The sequence below is a fragment of the Gopherus evgoodei genome, chromosome 1 (assembly GCF_007399415.2).
Source record: "Gopherus evgoodei ecotype Sinaloan lineage chromosome 1, rGopEvg1_v1.p, whole genome shotgun sequence".
Taxonomy (NCBI): domain Eukaryota; kingdom Metazoa; phylum Chordata; order Testudines; family Testudinidae; genus Gopherus; species Gopherus evgoodei.
This window is the reverse complement of record NC_044322.1, coordinates 358,548,368-358,569,666: the sequence shown is the minus strand read 5'-3', so window position 1 is coordinate 358,569,666 and position 21,299 is coordinate 358,548,368. Positions and strand designations below refer to the sequence as shown.

General features: G+C 40.4%; 1 protein-coding gene across 2 annotated transcripts in view; it reads right to left on the bottom strand.

Moving 5' to 3' along the window:
• Nucleotides 1-21,299, bottom strand: part of MKLN1 (muskelin 1) — a 192,301-nt gene that overhangs the window by 126,189 nt on the left and 44,813 nt on the right. For both annotated transcript variants that reach the window (XM_030574364.1, XM_030574455.1), the window contains 2 exons: nt 19,909-19,997; nt 4,134-4,243 (listed from right to left, as the gene is read on the bottom strand). In XM_030574364.1, coding sequence (XP_030430224.1) covers nt 4,134-4,243; nt 19,909-19,997 — 199 coding nt within the window. The remainder of the gene's footprint in view (nt 1-4,133; nt 4,244-19,908; nt 19,998-21,299) is intronic.

Sequence of the window (21,299 nt, the reverse complement as noted above, 5' to 3'; positions counted from 1 at the left end):
AGGTGCATTTCTAATGGGATCATGTAGGGATAAGAACTGATCCCTTCCACTATTTAACACAACCTGGAAGAAAAGAAAATCAGAGAGTTTGCAGATGACACAAAAATTGGGGGAGTAGTAAATAATGAAGAGAACAGATCTCTGATAAAGAGCAATATGGCTCACTTAGTAAGCAGGGCACAAGCAAACAATGCACGTTTTAATATGGCTAAATGTAAAAGTATACATCTAGGAACATACGCCCATACTTACAAGATGGAAGATTCTATCCTGGGAAGCAGTGACTCTTAAAAGCTTTGAGAGTTGTGGTGGATAATCAACTGAACATGAGCTTCCAGTGTGATGCTGTGACCAGAGACCTAATAAAATCCTTGGAGGCGTAAACAGGGGGATCTCAAATAGGAGTAGAGAGGTTATTTTACCTCTGTATTTGGCAATGGTGCAACTTCTGCTGGCGTACTCTGTCCAGTTTTGGTGCCCACATTTCAAGAAAGATATTGCTAAATCAGAGAGGGTTTAGAGAAGAGCCATGAAAATGATTGAGGGGCTGGAGAACATGCTTTACAGTGAGACTCAAGGGAACAGTCTCTTTAGCTTAAAGACAAGGGTAAGTAGTGATTTAATCGCAATCTATATGTGCCCTTATGGTGAACAAACCTTTAATAATGGGCTCTAGAATCAAGCAGAGAAAAGTACATGTACCAGTAGCTACAAGTTGAAATGAGACCAATTCAGAATATAAAGAAAGTGTGATTTTTTTTAAACACTCTGTTTAACCATTGGAACAATTTACCAAGGGTCACAGTGGGTGCTCTGTCACTGGATATTTTTAAATTCCAATTTAAATTACAGATATGCTTCTGTTCAAAAAGTAACTATTTTGGTGAAGTCCTATTGCCTGAGTTATACAGGTCAGACTAGAGATCTCAATTGTTCCTTCTTACCTTGGAAGCTATGAATAAACCACATGGGCACTTTTGAACATCCTACCCTTAGCTTTTATGACTGAGAAATATGCCAACTTCATCTAATTGGATTTGGGGCTTTCATTAACTATTGAAATTTCACCTTTTTGCCTCTTAAAACGTAGGTATCAAATGCTGACAGATTTTATTTTAAACATTTTCAGTAGGTGAAGTCAGTTTCTGTATTTTAGTATATTTCAAAAAGCCTAGAGTTGGATGAATTTTGAAAAAATTTGTGACAAAAAGTTTACAAGTAGAAAGAAAATATCTACAATAGTCGTAAGTGCGGTGTTGATCATTCTTAATCCAAAATTATTTGCAAGTCATCTGTGAACTGGTAGTTACCTGAAAATGTTGGGAGCGAATGTTATCTGTGACTTAAAAATCAACTACCAGCAAATATGTGAATGAGATTAAGTTGTGTGCTAACAAAAAACACAGAACACTTACTGGAATATGCAAATAAAGCAAGAAGATCAGCTTCACAATATAGCTGAATGTATGAAAAAACGACACAGAATCATAGAAGATTAGCGTTGGAAGAGACCACAGGAGTCCATCTAGTACAACCCCCTGCTCAAAGCAGGACCTACCCCAACTAAGCCATCAACTTAAAAACCTCTAAGGATGGAGATTCAATCACCTCCCTAGGTAACCCATTTCAATGCTTGACCATCCTCCCAGTGAGACAGTTTTTCCTAACATCCAACCTAGACCTCCTCCACTGCAACGTGAGACCACTGTTCCTTGTTCTGTCATCTGCCACCACTGAGAACAGCCGAGCTCTATCCTCTTTGGAACCTCCCTTCAGGTAGCTGAAGGCTGCTATCAAATCCCCCCTCACTCTTCTCTTCTGTAGACTAAATAAGCCCAGTTCCCTCAGCCTCTCCTCGTAAGTCATGTGCCCCAGACCCCTAATCATTTTTGTTGCCCTCTGCTGGACTCTCTAATTTGTCCACATCCTTTCTGTAGTAGGGGGCCCTTTCTGGACACAATACTCCAGATGTGGCTATATATGCACACCATATAACATATACCATCTTGATTTCTAAGAGTTATGATATTGTTTAGAACTTTAAAAGTGTTCACTTGTACATCAGTAAAATCTACCTAGTTTTAAAGTGAAACCTATACAGAAAATCCTAAATTACTCAAGTGATGGAAGGATAAAAAAAGCAGACTGGAGCATATTCAACTCCCTAGTTTAGTCATAAGGCCAAATTAAACCCTGGTGTAACTCCACTGAGGGCATGAATACATTTGATGTATTTAGTCCATAAAGACTGAAATTAATGTTGGATGCTAATTTTCATGGTCAATATTTACAATGAAATGCCCCTAAGAGCATAAATGGTTATTTTAAAACACCAAGAAGAGGTCCGGCATGGCTTTTATTGGGAAAAGCTATGAGTACATTACACACTTTATATATTTCATTGTCTCCCACCCTTAAGATTGCTCATCTTCTTAGACTGCAAGATCTTTTATACATGGACAGTGACCATATCTTCACTGGTACAGCAACTAGGATAACAGGGCCCCATTCCTGGTTTGGTCTTTTGGATACTATTATTAAGACTCAACTTAACTTGCAATATTTGTGGAATCCACAATATTAAGATTCCATCGCAATTTTGTCAGTGGGGGCCCTCACTCTCAGCCCAGATGGCCAACAGCGGAAAAAAATCGCTGAAAAGTACAAATGACCTTATTATCTGTGGTAATAAAGTCCATTAAGGTCCATTACTACTTTCCTGCAATTTTCCATGGCTTGTCTGCAACTCAGCTGCAATTTTTTTTGATAATCATCCCACAATTCAAGTAGCGCCTCTCTCATTATACAAATACTGAAGACTATTTTTTACACCATTGTCAAGGTTCAAGTAGACGAGCCAGACTATAGCTGTAGATCGACTTTTAATAAACTTCTCATAATTTAACAACAGGATAGGGAGACAAAAAAAGAAATCATGTTAAAAACAGTTCACTGCAGCTAACCTTAAAGTTTAAGTAGCATCAAAAGCTTTCTACTATTCACTAGCAAATGCAGGAACAAGAACAGGAAGTATAGTCAAGCAAAAGCAAACTACAAAAATGCTCTGATGTTGATGAATGCGGTTAATTGAACCAGGAATTCTGGAGAAGAGTTTTATATTTAAAAAAAAAAAAAAAAAAACAACCTCATTTAGAGTCCATAAAAGCAACAGGGTTTGAGGCTGACCTATCAAAGCAAAGTATTATAAAGATGTAATGGCAACACTGGGAATTCAAGAACCTAGTGACAGGAAAAAGGACAGATGAAAGGGGAGGTGAAAAGTTGCATGGATTACTATTTGGATTGACCTTTATCAACCGTTATTGTTTCGGAAAACAGAGGTGGTCTGTATGCGCACACACGCTTTGTTGATGTTTCTGTATCAACTGCTCTCCTGTACACAAGACTTCAAATGATCAAATTTCACCATACTGACCAAAGACAAAAAAGTGTGTATGAAAACGTGTACATCTATACATACACACACACACCTTGGTCAGTATGACAAGATTTAATATTACTCTATAAGAGAACACTTTACATGGGAATGTATATTGAAAATCACCATCAAGATCCTTATATGTTTAAGCTTTAGTGTTTTGTCCTGCAACAGCAACTTACTATGTTTGTATTATAGCAGTGTTCTAGAACAGCTCACATAGTCCCTCTCCCACCATGCTGAAGCCTATGCCTACAATTGTCCTGGTATGTGTACGCCATGCTTCACTAGTGAAAACCAAATACAAAATACAAGTCCACCTACTTCAAATAACCAAGTGTTCAGTGTATTCAAGACCCTTTAAAGAAAGGGTAAGATATAGGAAAAAAGTTACTGGAAGAGGGTGTAAGGCAAAAAAGATCACAATTTAACAAATGTGCCTCAAATTCCATAGACTCGCTGGTACACAATAAATCATACAAATTTAAAGCACAGGATAGTTTCAAAAAGTCTGAATTTAAGCTTCCGCACTTGCTTTATATATAATTTAAAAAAAGAAAAAACAAGCTTGTTTAAACAGTTGATATCTGCAGAACAGAAGAGAAATAATGCAATTGCACAAGAGTAAGTTTTACAGTGTCCTGAGATTGTGTTTGCTTTGAGAGTGGTGCAGTCATTTAAAATGCAGGCCTACCTTGCTGTACCAGTTGAGGCAGGGTTGGACCACATCTGGATCATCAATGCCATTAAGTTCAACATACCAGATACTAAAATTGAAGCTGGGCCCCCATGATAACAGTGGAACTGGAGGGGGAGAGAGTGGGGAAAAAAGAAAGGTACATAAATGTCAAATACTTGTTAGATTATTCATCAAACCTACAACACTATAGCCAAAGAATGCATTTTTAGCCCAGGAAGAATAATGATTTAACAAGAATAAAATTATCTTCCTTTACACACAAATTTTTGGTTATTGATTTTCTGTAAGGTTAGAAAATTTACCAGCCATACATCTTATTAAGTTGTGCCTCAAAACAGCGTGCAGTGGAAAAAAGATGAGACAGCAGATCTTTATAGACTAGACCAGGGGTAGGCAACCTATGGCACGGGTGCCGAAGGCGGCACGCGAGCTGATTTTCAGTGGCACTCACATTGCCCGGGTCCTGGTCACCAGTCCGAGGGGCTCTGCATTTTCATTTAATTTTAAATGAAGCTTCTTAAACATTTTGAAACCTTATTTACTTTACAATAGTTATTTACTAAACAATAGTTTAGTTATATATTATAGACTTATAGAACAGAGCCTTCTGTATTACTGGCATGTGAGACCTTAAATTAAAGTGAATAAATGACGACTTTGCACACCACTTCTGAAAGTTTGCCGACCCCTGGACTAGACGCTTGCACACAGGTGGAGGAAAGTAGGGTCAGAATACAACAGCTCAAATGGCCAATGTGTTTTGACACTGATGGACATTACATGGGCAAACTGAGGGCAGTACGTGATATTTAAAGTGTGTGGTTTATTGCATTTTTGCCAACAGTAGAAACCCATCCCTGGTTAAGGAAGAGGATATCAGGTTGGTTATTTTTAACTTTACATGATTGCAACATTGTCCCGGAAGCTTGGGAGGAAAAAAGTGATGTGCTTTACAGGTATTTGAAATAAATTACCAAAATAATGAATGGAGTGATTATATTGTGTTATTTTGACATACAGAATATGAAGAATTTTAAAATATTGTACTCAGACATTTAAAATGTTTGGTGCAAAATTTTCCCCAAAGTACACTATGCTCAAGCCCACAGCAGTAGAGACCTGCTAATGAAGGTTAAGGAATAAATAGTACATGCATTTAGAAAACGTGAAGCACAACACAAACAGTTATGGAACATGGAAACGTCCTCCTTAATTTTAGAGGTACAATAAGATAGCTTTGGGCTTAAACTATTTGACAATATCCCTTTAAAAGTGAAAACAGCTATTAAAATGTTACACTAAGGAAAAAATGACATGTTCTCTCTCAGGAATAGCAAAGGATGCCAAAATTCAGTGCAAAACTTTAACAGCCGGTCTGTAGGCAGATCTAATATGAATAAAGTGTAATGCTGTAGATCTATAGCATTTAGCTATGTTAACTATACAACACAAGCCAAGACTGAGGAGTCTACACTGAAGTTGCAGCATAGACCTGAAACTATGGAGAGATACAAGAGGTACAGAAACTCCATCCCAACTGATCATACTAGTGAATAAAGGTATCATTTTATTTTTCCAGTTACAATCTTAATATCCTCTTACCACTGGTGGTAATTTAAAAAAAAAAAAAAAAAAAAAAAAAAGTGTCTGTTACTGCACTCTTAAGGATATTGACACTGATGTCCTAGCCAAATTCCCATTGATAGTTACAATTGCACAACTAAATATCTGTAGTTTAAACTGAGACTTCACTTCCTCTTCTAAATAGCTTAGTTTTAAAAAGTGCTTATTGCTAGATACACAAGCTCCATACAGGAAGCCAAATATACCAAGTCAACACAATATACTAAGGTTAAGGGTTTGCTGGGAATTTTCTGTCCAAAATCATTGACAGAAAATGTATTTTCTGGAAATTTGACTGGTTCTTCTTCAGTTCTCCTCTGGGAAAAACTGAAACAAGATGTTTAATTTTGGCAGTTTGACAAGTAAAACTATTTTGGTTTGCTGAACTGCATCTTCCTATACTGCCACGTTGCATGATAGAAGTTGTAATTCAGATGCCCCATGCCCCCTATGAAGCAGGCGGAGGCCACACTACATCTGATGATGCAACATGATCTCCCCTGACCACACTGTGTAGTGCATCATGGAAGTCACACATGGAAGTAACACAGAAGCTGTAGTCTGGGCAAGAAGTCTAGTCCACAGGGGAAAGAGGGCATCAGGTACCTGCTCTACAACTCCTATGAGACAATGCAAAACTATAGGGAAATGATTTTTAATGTTGAATTGACTCAAAGTGATACATTTTGGGTCAGTTAAATAAACGGACATTAAACATTCCAATTCAAGAATATCAAAATGTTTTGTTTCAATTTAAAATTTCAAAAGCAAAACACCACCATTTCCAAATCGAGATTATTCCACACAAAAATTCAATGTTTTGTCCCATTTCAAAGGGAGGGGGAGGAAATGCATTGTAAACAAAATAATAGCCAATCCATTCCAAAGGAACACCAGAACCAAAAGTACCTGATACCATAGCAAATAGCTCTCACAAAAAAACAAAACAAAACAAAAAAAATCACTGCATGAAAGGGAACAATTGCCAAACAAAGGAGAGGGATGAAAGTGATTCCAGGAAAAGGGAACCTCTCAAGCGCGGGGAGGGGAGAGAAAATGTCCTTGCCAAAATTAATACACTCCTTGCTGACTGTCTTTCAGGACATGACAAAAGATGGTTTAGGCTCCTGGGCTATGTCTACATTGCACTACTGCTCAGACATCAAAGGTACGAATTGCAGTGCGCAGCAAAGTGCTGAGTAGAACTCCCATGTGGGACACTGCAGGCACAAATTAAACGATTCCTCAATTTACTTTAGGACATGTGTAACGCGAACTAGGAACCTTCTTTTAATTCCCTCACAACAGCATCCACATAGAGGAATTTAAATGCAGCGTACTTCAGTATTCACACCACACCACACCACCCCTATTAGTCTCCAAACTGTGGGGCCCCATAGAATAAGGCAGTGGGTTTGCTGGACTAAGGAAGTCCTGGCCCCAGTCCAGACGGATCTCACGAGAGAGCAGTAGATTTGTCTCACTGACTGCCTAGCAGTTGCAGGCTGATTTAAAATATTTGTATGTGACAGAAACAAATGATGGGTGCAGTGTGAAAAAACAAAAAAACTGGATGCAAAGCACCTACTTAAATACACAATGCCTAGATTTTACTATGTCCTTTCAGAACTTTCCAAATAAAAATTGTACCCAAGATTCTAGGAATGGACACAGAAGATTATTACTTCATAGATTCTAAGGAAATTCAGAGGGTCCTCAGCAGGTTCTGATTTCTATTCCACTCTCTCTTTCCCCATTCCTATTATTCACTTCACTGAAACCTTCTCTCTTCACTTACAAAGTCTCAGATTAAATTAGCGACAAAGAGTCCTGTGGCACCTAATAGGCCAACAGATGTATTGAGGCATAAGCTTTCATGGGTGAATACTCACTTCGTCAGATGCATGTAGTGGAAATTTCCAGAGGCAGGTATAAATATGCAGGCAAGAATCAGTCTAGAGATAACGAGGTTAGTTCAATCAGGGAGGATGTGGCCCTCTTCTAGCAGTTGAGGTGTGAACACCAAGGGAGGAGAAACTGCTTTTGCAATTGGCTAGCCACTCATAGTCTTTGTTTAATCCTGAGCTGATGGCGTCAAATTTCCTGCCTCTGGAAATTTCCACTACATGCATCTGACGAACTGAGTATTCACTCACAAAAGCTTACGCTCCAATACATCTGTTCGTCTATAAAAGATGCCACAGGACTCTCACTTTTTACAGATCCAGACTAACACGATTACCCGTCTGATACTAAACTAAATTAGGACATTTTCTGAAACATAAAGAGAGGATACTGTCATAAACAGATAGCTAAGGGTTAATGTTCTTTTACCTGTAAAGGGGTAACAACAGTAACCTGAAACACCTGACCAGAGGACCAATCAGGAAACAAGACTTATTCAAATCTGGGTGGAGGGAAGTTTTGGGTGTGAGTTCTTTGTCTTAGTTCAGTGACCCTCTCGTCTCAGAGTGATTTTTCTATCTCCAGGCTTTCTAATCTTCTAATTCCAAGTTGTAAGTACAAGAATAGGAAAACAATAGGTTTATATTGTTTTCTTTTGCATTTACATGTGTGTAATTGCTGAAACGTTTTAAATTGTATTCTTTTTGGATAAGGCTGTTTATTCACTTTTTTCCTTAAGCAATTGAACCTGTATATTGTCACCTTAATACAGAGACTATTTTTAATGTCTTTTTCTTTCTTTTTTATATAAAGCTTTCTTTTTAAGACCTGTTGGAGTTTTTTCTTTAGTGGGGACTCCAGGGAATTAAGTCTGCCGCTCACCAGGGAATTAGTGGGAGGAAGAAGTCAGGGGGAAAATCTCTTTGTGTTAGATTTACTAAGCCTGACTTTGCATATCCTCTGGGTGAGAGGGAAGAGAGATTAGATCTCTCGGTACTTGTGTTTCAAGGACTGGAAGCAGGAAATCTCCTAGGGTCGTCCAGGGAGGGGAGCCTGGGAGGAGGTAACAAGGAAACAAGGGGAGGGGGTTATTTCCCTTTGTTGTAAGACTCAAGGCATCTGAATCTGGGGGTCCCCCAGGGAAGGTTTTGGGGAGACCACAGTGAGCTAGGCACTGTATAATTCCTAGCTGGTGGCAGCGATACCAGGTCCAAGCTGGTAACTAAGCTTGGAGGTTTTCATGCTAACACCCATATTTTGGACGCTAAGGTCCAGATCTGGGAAGAAATGTTATAACAGATACCTCCAGAGTCCTGGATACCTTTATGTCCCTCAATTGAACATGTCTTAGTGTGCAAGTGCTTTTCCTAGCTATTGCAAAGGAAAAGAATTTTGCTGCAACATTTGCATATGATGTTCAAATGCTAATCCGTGACACCAGTAGTATGGAAAGTGTTACAGAACACCAAATTCTACAACACAAAGTTCAAGATTTTTATACATGCCTCCAGTCCACTGTTTTTGACTATTTTCATTACCAAAGATGCCCTATTAAAAACTACAAGGAGTCCCTGTGGCATCTTAGAGACTAACTGGAACACAAGGACCCCTCGTCATTTTTGCTGATACAGACTAACATGGCTACCACTCTGAAACCTATTAAAAACTGTTCTCCTCACTACACCGCCTGGCTCTTAATCTTTGATTTGCCAAATGCTGTGCCTGCAGGATATGTATTATTCCTATTTTATTTTGAAAAATAAACATTCCCATAAAGAACAATTTGTAAAATTTGGAAGACACGGAAAAACAAATCTAGACTGTTGGGATGGCTTCTTCCACTCTTTGCTAAACATGCAGATAAAACCCTAAATCACTTCATAGAGTACAGTCCTCCCACCACAATGTTCAGATACTTTGAAAGTTAAAAACCTAACAAAAATCCAAACTGAGAAGATATTACACAGTAGTTGCTCCCTAATGCAGCACTAGAACCTGCACCCTACTCCATCTCCTACTCTGAGTGGGGCATACTATAGCAGTATCAAACTATACTTGCGATCTGATAATTTATGGAATTTGTAACATGTCTGTCTGACATAAGCCTTCAGGTCATCTGTTCAAATTCATCAGTTTGGAAAGTGACCCACCATCTGATGGCCTTTCAGAGTTCCAAGAGTTACTCTCAGTCCAATTCCTAGTGGAGAGCTGTCACATCCAGAGAAACCCAACAAAGATACTGCTTGGTGATGGTTAACACATATGAGGCAAAAAGGATTGAACAGGCCCTGGAGAGCAGAAGCCCCCTGTAGATATGAGGTGATCTTTTCAGGTCAGGACTAATGCACAGTGCAGGTGAAAGTTATGCTCCTGCTGCCTTAACTATATTTGTCCTTTGAACAGAGGACTTTAGTAACAGGTCCTGCTCATCAGCAACCACTACTAACATTCTTCTCTTGATTAGAAGTGGATTTAATCCAAGAGCTTACATAGCAATTTATCAAATTCTCTCTCTCACACAGATTTGCATGTAAAAAAAATTAAAGGTTAATAAAAGTTTAATATGATTGTTTTCATTTAGTTTCTTCTCTACAAGAAAAAGCATTGTCCCTCACACTACAATTTTAGAGGCTATAAAACAAAATAAATAACCGAAAAGCTATTAAGTGCTATTGGTTCTATCCGTCTATCCACCCCAGCCCCCAAAAAGCTTGGAAAGAGAGGAAAATCAAGTAAGAGCTATGAAGACCTGAAAATGTTAGAACTAGCATACCATTCAGAAACCTCTCTACGCAAGGAAGAGCATCAAGAACATTCCACCCCTGAGCATCACACTCAGAACTAGTTACCTACCCAGTTCCAAGCCCAATTCAAGGTATTAACAATCATTTGCTAAATGATTAAGGGGCTGTGGCCCATCTATCTCAACAGTTGCCACTTGTCCCTCACACTGAAACATGAGCTGATGGTTGGAAAGCTGTCAGAGCACAAGGTACACCTCACATGGACCGAGACAGAACTTCTCAATGGAGAGCCCCAACTCCGGACCTGGCTTCCAGCAAAGATTTAACAGTCCAGGTTTAACACCGGACCCAGGAAAAAGACTTCTCCTTACACAGGTGTTTTAATGGAATAGCAGGTTCCCCGCCTCACCCCACTTTAGTTAGTCTTTAAGGTGCCACAGGACTCGTTGCTTTTTACACCTCACCCCACTTTACTTGGAATCATACCCTGAGAGGCCATGAAATGGAGGTTCAGGTTGGACAGCTAAAATCCCATTTAGAGATCATTCTTATCATTTATGTACATGTCCAGATATTAAGGTGACAGGTACTTCAGAAATGTGAACCATGAATACCACAAGGATGCAAGACCACAAACAGCTCAATACCTCTCATTAAACATTCAACAAGGTCTTACATTTGTTCACAAATAAAACAGAAAAGAGGTGAGCAGTGGTGTTTTTACTATCAGAGTTCCATTACGCAGCATCATTCTATTTCACAAGTATTTAAAAACAAGTAGCATTAAAACAGAAGTTATACCACATATGAAAGGGAAGATGACAGACGCCCTGCAGGGGCTACAAAGCCCAAGAAAAATTTCATCAGATATTTTACAGTTGCTCCAATGATGAGAGTAGAGAGAAAAAAAGTATCAATTGATGGCTAGATAACCTGCCCTTTAACTCTAATACATAGGACATTTTAGGATTCCTTCTCCATCACTTTAAGCACATCTCCTCAGTCTTGAATCTCGCCCTGGTTCCCACTCTTCTACATTAAGGGCAAGCTTTTCATCTTCACTTTCACAGTTTTCTGCCCTCTCATTTATACAGCTCCTAGAGATGTGCATAGCATTTCAGATAAAGTGTCATATGGCTGGGGTAGCAACTATTTAAATTAGACTGACATAAGGAGAGACAGACGGTGGGATGCAGTTTGAAAGAGCAGTGAGATTCACACAAAATATGGTCATGGGGGTAACCCTGTTTTTGTTATGTACTGAGCTAGTCTTCTTGTAAATTTATTTTATTTGTAATATTTGCAAAAGCAACAAAGTAGCTAGTTTTGAGGAAGGATCTGGAGGAGGAGGAGGAGGAGGAGGAAGTTAATACCTACGCCCCATCTAAAGTTCTTTTCCCAACAGTTCCCTTTGTCTCCTTCACCCACCCCAGATTACATATCTTCTTCTGTGTTGCCCTTCAAGCCTGTAAAACCTTCCCACGTATTTGAGAAGTAGCCCCTGTAAAAATGAAGTCCAAAGATGTGTTCTGTAAGGGTATTCTCGCCGCAGTGGCCATGCCCTGTTATGTGTATGTTCTGTACTGGATTATGCTAGGCCAGGGATCTCCAATGCAGCGCCCTCAGGTGCCATGGCACCCGCTGGGGCGTCTAAGTGCGCCCGGATACTGGCCAGTGGACGAGCATCCGCCAAAATGCCGCCAACAAGCTGCGCCATTCAGCGGTAGCGCCGCTGAAATGCCGCCGATTTTCGACAGTATTTCGGAGGTGACGCCTCTGGATGACCGCTCTTGTCGGCGGCACCACCTATTGACATTGCCACTTGGCAGAATTTTGGCGGATGCTTGTCCGCCGCCACGGTTCTCCGTGGCTCGTCTGGCGCCCACCAAACGAAAAAGGTTGGGGACCACTGTGCTAGGCACTCCCATCCCTTTGGGAGTAGAGTTTTAGTTATCTTTGGCTCATACTAGCCACGGTAAAAACCGTCAGAACAGCTATCTGCTTAAAGATTCTCAGCATATTTTGTTGCAAGTACTACAGCAATCAGTACTGAACATGTAAACAGTTTAGATCAAATGAATCACTGCTACATAGTAACAAAAAACTGGTGCAGAGCAGAAATCAATATACTTTTTGTAATAGGAATAGAGCCTGAGGCATAAGCCCTTGTCTTAGAGGCCTGGTATGAGGCAGAACCTGCTCACAGAATCTGGCAAGAACAGAGCTGATGCTGCAAAAAGAAACATCCTAAGAAGTGCTAAGTACAGAGTACTCATGCAGACACATCCTATATCAAGTGGTACCAGAACATCCAGATATCAAGGATGGTACAAGAACATTCCCCAAGGATAACAGAAACACACTGACCCCTCCTAGAAGATAAGGTTAGCATGACAGTACATAACTTGTTTATATCAAGGTATAAAGATCCATCTCAGAGGGAGTATCTGTGGTCAGCCAAGGGAGTAGTGGAAAGTCCCATCATGGATTGAGCTGCATCCATTATCACACATACACGTCTTAGTATCCTCGTAGAGTCTGCCAGGTGCTATTATCGTACTTCGTCGACAAACCTGGCTGGATGTTTTCGCACTTTAACAACTCTTGTGGTCATTGGGTGGTTCGCTCAAGGTCTGCTGTGCCAACTGTCTGCACAGAGCTGCAACAGCACACGGAGAGAACATGCTCGCAGCCAAACAACTGACCACACTTAACAAGATCAAAAGCAGTGAAGATATTTAGGGCACTTACAAGACATACAGGTATTTCAAGTGGCACTAAAGTGCTTTTGTTTTCATAAAATGATGTAAGAACAAGCCTACTGAGGGAGCATGTGATAGAGGATGGAAATGAAAACATCATCCAAAATATTATGACTGGGGAAACGTGATTGAAGTCTGAGTTCATTTATTTCAAACGTAATCTTAAATTATCTACAGCAACCTCAACTATAGAGTTGCAGGCTGACATTATGGTACTTGGCCACACAACATACATGTACAGTAACTCCTCACATAATGCTGTAGTTATGTTCCTGAAAAATGCTACTTTAAGCGAAATGATGTTAAGCGAATCCAATTTCCCTGTAAGAATTAAGGTTTCAGGGATTTTTTTTCACCAGATAAAAGGACTATATTTTATATGTACACACACACACACACACACACAGAGTCAGTATAAGTTTTAAATGAATTTAATACTGTACACAGCAATGATGATTGTGAAGCTTGGTTGAGGTGCTGGAGTGAGTCCAAGGATGGGATATTTCCCAGGGAATGCCTTACTGCTAAAAGATGAACTAGCACTCCGCTGAGCCCTCAAGGATTAGCACGTTAATGTAGCCTCACTCTACAAGGCAGCACAAATGGAGGGAGGGGAGACAGCATGGAAGAGAAAACTGGGAGACACACCCTGTGTGTGAGAGAGAGAGAGAGAGAGAGAAAGAGATGCACATTACCCCTTTAAGTACACTGACCCCACTGTAAGTACATTGCCTTTTTTAAGTAGATTAGCAAATTGAGAGCAGTTCCAAGGCAGAGGGCAGGAGCAGCACACAGCAGTGGGGGGAGAGACGGCTGAACTGCCCAGCAATTGATAGCCTGCTGGGCGGCTGCCACATAGGAAACATAGGGGAGCAGGGAGCTGATAGGAGGGTCTGCCAGTGCACCCTGGATTCCAAGCCCCCACCAGCTAGCTCCAACGGGCTGCTCTTTCTGCAAGCAGTGGACAAAGCACGTGGCTACCAAACAACCTTACAAGGGAGCACTGCACAACTTTAAACAAGCATGTTCCCTAATTGATCAGCAACGTAACAATGAAATGTTAACCGGAACAACTTTAAGTGAAGAGTTATTGTATATAGAAACACATGCTACAAGATACAATTTAGATAACATTACAGCCAACTTATTTATAAAAGACTTACCAGAGCAGCAACAGTAAAGCAAGTATAGTTCTATTCCATTATGCCAAAGCTTATGGCATGTACGGCTAATTAACTCATGCCAGTTATTTGGTATGTCAGACACTCCTCTTGATAAGTTTTCAGTATAACCACAATCCTCACAACACCCTCACACCCCCTCAATGAAGAGCTTCCCCAAGCAAACCTTCCTGAAACCCAGGCAGGCAGGCAGAAGGGCCAGAAATGAAAGTGTTAAGATAAGAAATGAATATATGAGCTTTCTACTGGTATATGGAATATCCAAGTAAGCTGCTTCCCTCACCCACGCCCAGTCTTTCAATGAACAACCAAGCAAAACAGAGTTTTGTTGTAAGGGTTAAATGTGTCCCACTGCTCTGTTGCATGGCCTACGAAGTCCCAACAATGTCAAGCAGTCAGAATTACAAAAGTGTAGCTCAACTCTAATAGATGTTTTTTAAAGTTGCCTTCTTATTCAACGGTCTACCCTTTCAAGTTAGGAGCCATGGTTGAACACAAACACATAAGGCATTTGGGGCTTTGGTTGGGTTCCCCCCGCTCCTTCCCCACACCGTTTTCCTTCTGCTAACTCTGCAGAGCTCATTCAACTACAGAAGCGGAAGTTTGAGTCTATTGTGGCATGTTTAATAGAACTGCTAACCAAATTCCAACACTGAGCCAAATTAGGTCTAATTTACACTTGTGCAATCCCACTGATGACAATGGGTGACTTCATTGATGTCAGGATTTTACCCAATAGGCTCATATAAGAGCAAATTTTGGCTTACAGAATTTTGATTATTGGTGATGTCACAAGGAACACGGCATAGCATTCCTATCCCAAGTTAAATTACCATGGCTAGCAAGTAGAATAAAGTTGACTCGTAAACTGAGCAAATTTGATCTGTAAGCATGAAAGATAACAGATTTCACAATAGCGTTTTCACAGTAGAAACACTTTCATGTCACATTATTATATGAACAATGCTGCATAAAACAAAATAGAAAGTATTTTAATAGGTTTCAGTCTAAAAGCCACTTGTTTTTAAATGCCTAATCTTTCCCAAGTGGCTATGTAGACTTTCTTCAATTTTCCACAACCAAAATTTACTTCCAGGCATGCAGAAAGCATAAAAAAATTCATCCCAAAAGAGAAAGGAATCAAGAAATTAAGTTACTAAAAAAAAAAAGAAAAAAAAAGCTTAGAAAGGAGAGTCCCATATCAATCGATGTAGAAGGATAACAAGTGAAGATTCTCCGTTTGTAAGGAATCCATTTCGGCAAGAAACTGATGAAGGGGCTTTGGTATTCAGAAGCATTATATGCAAGGTTGTTCTCATGCTAAGACTTCTAGCTATGCTTTTGCAGTCACTAGTAGTCCAGTAATTAACCGTCTGGCATACAAAACCAACAAACACTCATTCCCCTCTCCGATATATTCCATCGAAAGACAGACCAGACCTAACTGAACTTAGTTTTTGCCTACTGCATCTGTTTACAAGTCCAGAACCGCACAGACCTATTCTTCTAGGTCAGGGGTAGGCAACCTATGGCATGTGTGCCGAAGGCAGCACGTGAGCCGATTTTCAGTGGCACTCACGCTGCCCAGGTCCTGGCCACTGGTTGGGGAGGCTCTGCATTTTAAATGAATCTTCTTAAACCATTTTAAAAACCTGATTTACTTTACATACAACAATAGTTTAGTTATATGTTATAGACATATAGAAAAACCTTCTAAAAACATTAACAAGTAATACTGGCACGCGAAAACTTAAATTAGTGAATAAATTAAGACTCGGCACACCACTTCTGAAAGGTTGCCGAGCCCTATTCTAGATTATCCAGCCACTGTTACTTCAGCAGTGACCTCTGACACTCCACAGTTCATTCATTCCCAGGTCCATGCACACTTCTGTTATGTCATTGTTACATATCACGAAGGTAATGAAAAAGGTGAAAAGCGGAGAATTGTTGCAAAAGTAAAATGTTGAGTGTTAATGACAGAGCAATACCATACTCTTTAGAAAAAGAAACACTATCTGGTATCAAGGCACACCTCAAAGCTCTTTGACTAGCATGTCCTATGCCTGTGGGAATTCTGCACCACATATTTTAAAATTCTGCAAATTCTGCATATTGTTATAAACACACAGGTCTGTCATCTTACGCGGGGGTTCCGTTCTGCGGTTAGCGCGGAAAGCGAAACCACATACAGTCAAAATTACACTGAGTTGAACGCGGGGTGAAATCGCCCGCACTAACAGAAACAGTATTAAATTGTTAATTTTACTCTTTTTTTTTATTGTTTTTGCGACCACCGTAAAGCTGAAATCGTGCATGTGTAAATGCGCGTTAAGATGCGACAGACCTGTATCATCATGCTGGTTTCAATTATTTTGGTAATTTATTTCAAAATATCTTTCAGCAAGTTTCTCGGTAACAATACAGATTAAAATAAGATTCTGAAATTTTTTTCAGAAATCGATTCCTTACTAGGCATATTAGTACAGAACTCTGAGTAATTAAATCAAATTACAATACAGAAGTGTATTTCCTGCACCCATCAAAACCAGTGCAAAGGCTTGGGGGAGCCAGGAGTAATGGAGGAGCTGTGGGAGAGGAAAGGAGCCTGGAGTGAACCTGGAAATTTGTTGGGTGTGAGTGGGAGAAGTATGGAACAGGTGGGGGGAGGCAGGATTGTTAGGGAGTTCAGAAGCCTCCCCCATGAAGACCCTTGCTGACCCCAAGCCTCTCCCATTCAGTCAGGCACACCTGCCCCTCTTCCCGCACCCCCTATCTTCATATGTCCCTGCAACCCTCCTTCCCCCTCCCCATATGACTTTGCACCCCCACTCCTATTCAGCCCCTGGCTCGATGTTGTTACCCCACCAGCCCAAGCCCACACCCTAGTCTGTTCCCCCCACTAGCCATTCTGAACCCTAATCCGTGACACCCCTGCCGCCAGCAGTCCTGTGTGCCCCACTTTGTTTGTTCTAACCTGGCTCCGCAGGCAGGGTACTGTGATGAACTTCTACTCCTGGGGGAATCCTACGCCATTGTGCATGCACTGAATTCACCCCCGGCCCGAAGAAAATACACTGTGCCCAAGAAGTGCTGCAGTTCCACCTTTCGCGCATCAGAGGCCACTGTGGCACCAGAACAGCCAGCTGCATTCATGCCATTAGCTGTTCTGGTGCCACAGCAGCCTCCGGTAGGCAAAAGGCAGAACTGCAGCACTTCTTGGGAAAAATGTGTTTTCTGCAGGGGAAATAATTCTGCAGGACATAACGAATTCTGCGTGTGCGCAGTGGTGCAGAATTCCCCCAGGAGTAATGTCAAATCATCCTGCACCTGATCTATGAAAAATGCTGGGAATAATATTCACTTGTGGGCATTCCCAAACCCCTCTCTCTGGCACATGCATAAATTAATGAAGTACACACATTCCACACAAACTGTTAGATATTCATAACCTATCAAATGGTTTCTTTCAATCCACAGAAAAGCACACATTCAGAATTAGCTTGCAATTATGTATATCAAGTGTTTAATTTTAAAACTGCCATTTGTAATTTGAGCTCAAAAAGCATCTGAACCATTTTCTGAATGGTAAAGCAGCATACATTTAATGCTCCAGTAGCTCAAAAAATGACCAAAAAGTTACTGGCATTACTTTTTTCACCTTGCATCACAACATATGAAAAGTAACATTTTTATCCTGTGACAAAATAAATAGGCCTCAGCATGTTTAAGGGCAATACAACTTTGCTAATACGTTCACATATGCTATACTCGGTAAAGCAGCACAATTGCTGCATTACCTTGCTCTTCTGTCATGAAGTACCTCAGAGCCAAATTTTGCAGATTATATGCCCAAGAAGATCATTGGGGGGAGGTCGGGGCAGTAGTAAACAAACAAAAAAAATCCCATAAAAGTGTGCAAGTGTATTAGGGCTTCTGGTTATCAAAAAAATCACAGATTAAATTCTTGGGCCTAAGTTCTCACTTCCCTAGGTGCTGGCACACAATGGAGACAACATCTTTATAAAACTCTACAGCAGAGGTATGAGTGACAGAGAGAATGGCTTCCAAGAGGAGCCTCAGTCAGTCAGTCTCAGCCAAGTCTAGGTGAGCGAGGTAAGATAAAAACAGGACCTCAAGATACTCAAGCTACATAATTCGTATGTTGTGAGTTGTATTAATAACCTGCCTCATTCCTCCACTGTTCTGCAAGTATGTCCTTGCTGTTTTCCTTTCAAAGAATAGTCACTACAGCAAAGCAAATAAGAACATCAGAATGGCCATACTGGGTCAGATCAAAGGTCCATCTAGCCCAGTATCGACAGTGGTCAATGTCAGGTATCCCAGAGGGAATGAACAGAACAGGTAATCTTCAAGTGATCCATCCCCTGTCACCCATTCCCGGCTTCTGGCAAACAGAGGTTAGGGACACCATCCCTGCCCATCCTGGCTAATAGCCATTGATGGAATATCCTCCATAAACTTATCTATTTCTTGACCTGAGGATATGTCTAATGCCACAATATAAGACCGGAGGCCAGCTGTGGCTGTGCTGCCGATCGCCATTATTAGGCTCACGGGACTATATACTGGCTATGTAAACATTTGGGCTCAGGCTGAAGCCCAGATTCTCTGAGATCCCATGAGAGAGAAGAGTCTCAGAGCCCCGACTCCAGCCCAAGCCCCAACATCGAAACTGCAATTTTATATCCCCACAGCCCAAGCCCTGTGAGCCAGACTCAACCAATCTGAGATCTGAGACTCAGTGCCATGAGTTTTTTTAAATTGCAGTGTAGACATACACTAAGGGACCAGATAGCTCAGCTAATTCATAAATTGGAATCTTTCACCTCTAGGTCACTTGTTGAAACGCAGCAAAGAAGAACAGTGACCAAGTGTTATTGTGCTTGGTGGGCCAGGTGAAATGAGGAAATGACTCGGTCCAGTTCTCAGCGGACAAATGCTCATATCACAAAAACCATCAAACACAAGTGGCCCTAATTGATACACCTGTTGACAGAAAGACCAATGACTCAGTACATCATGAGGACTGACCTGCTGTTTCCCCCAGATATTGTCTCTTTAGTCAGGGTGGGTCTAAGTGTTATGGAAGGGGCAAGGGAAGCTTCTGTTCCTGCTAACAATGCTGTATCTGTTTTAGGAATAGAAGAATTCAACTCTTTTCAACCTTGAAGGCTGTCAATGCTGAACTTTTTATCAGCAGTAAACTACTTGAATTTTTTTTTTAAAGCTCTGTACTGTCATTCATAATAGGACAGTAAGCAGCATCCCCAGCAATATTACTTGGCTATATGATTACATTTCTTTACATTTGTATTCTACTTTGCTTGCAGTCCATAGGATTTAAAATATTACGCTATTACTCCTTGGTTACAAGGCTTCACTGTGTTCTAGTCTAACCAGTCTAAGGTCATGAAATGGAACAACTATTTTGGATATTTTGCCTGAGTACAGCATAGTCACAAGTGCCAAGACTGGCACAAGTATAAGAAGAGATTACTTTCTACTCAGAATGCTGAAAAAATGCATTTACCTATCTTAATGAATCGACAGGGGAACATCTGTTCATCAATTTTATGCTTCAAGGTGAATGTTTCTTTGTTATAATCATTCTTTAAGCCACTGTGGAAAAAATAAATAAAGTTACTAAATCTTACCTTGTATTTTAGAACTAGCTAGTAAATGCAACCTAGATCATGTCTGAAAGGTGATGGTTTCATTTTACTACTGATTCATAAGTATGCATGCTGGACCAGTGTCTGGACTGTTGTCAGCCACTTTAATTCCCAAGGAGGTAGCATGTCTAGTGATATGAGTAGGGAACTGGAGTCAGGAGACATGGATTCTGTTCCCATCTATGCTGACTCAAAGTGTAACTTTAGGAAAGTCACTTCTCTGCAACTCAGCTTTCCCGTTTGTAAGCCATAGACAATACTTGCCTACCTCACAGGAGCATTCTGAGTATTAATTGATTTAAAAGTGCTCTGTGATTTCCAGATGAAAAAGTACTACGTAAAATGCAAGGTATCAAGATACATAATAAATTTTAACTATACTAAAGTCCAGTTTTATCAAAAATTATACATGAAGCAATAATTCCTGACAAATTGAGAAGTCAAATGACATTGAAAGACTGCTCAACTATACCAGCAAACTACTAGCATACCTTCCTCCCTATTTCAAACCTTCCCTCTTCCCATCAAATTGCTCCACAATTCAAGCACTAAGCAATAGCAATTTAAAGTTACTAAATTGGGGTAACTCAAATTTGAAGATGCTTTTGAAATCCTACAACATGATCCTGCAGGATATCTATGCTAGGTTCTTCATGCCACATGGTTTCACTTGGTAAGGCAGCACTAGTCTGATTCTTTGATCAAGGGAGTGCAGCCAATGAATACTGACTACTTCAACAAACTAGCAACACACTCCCTATAACTGGGCTTTCCTGTTGCTGGCCTCCAATTAACACTGGGCTCTTGCTGTATGGCTCCTCTGCACTCGAAGTACAGTGAGTGATCTAAACATTATCTGTCTCTTTAGGAGGCAGGAAACTTGTTAGGTGGGCTTCTCAAATTTACATTAGTAATTATTCTAAGATCTACGATAAGTCTAAAACTGGTAATAGGCTGCCTTCCACAAAATACCTACCACTGGACTACCAAATCACATGGTTTTAAGACAAAGAAGAAATTAGTTTTGTACTCTGTCCTTTGACAGATCAATCAACATGAAGGTAAAGCAGCTGAGTAGTTCAGACCTGTACTATTACAACGAGTTTCTGTACATATGCAATCGAGAACACTTACTACAGAACTCCTAAAGAGCTATTAAAAGTTTTCCACAACTGTAGCTCAAATTTAGGTGCAAGTCTCAGGTATGCAGAAGAAAGGAATCTCAGCCCACAAGCATTAAGCCCTGGCT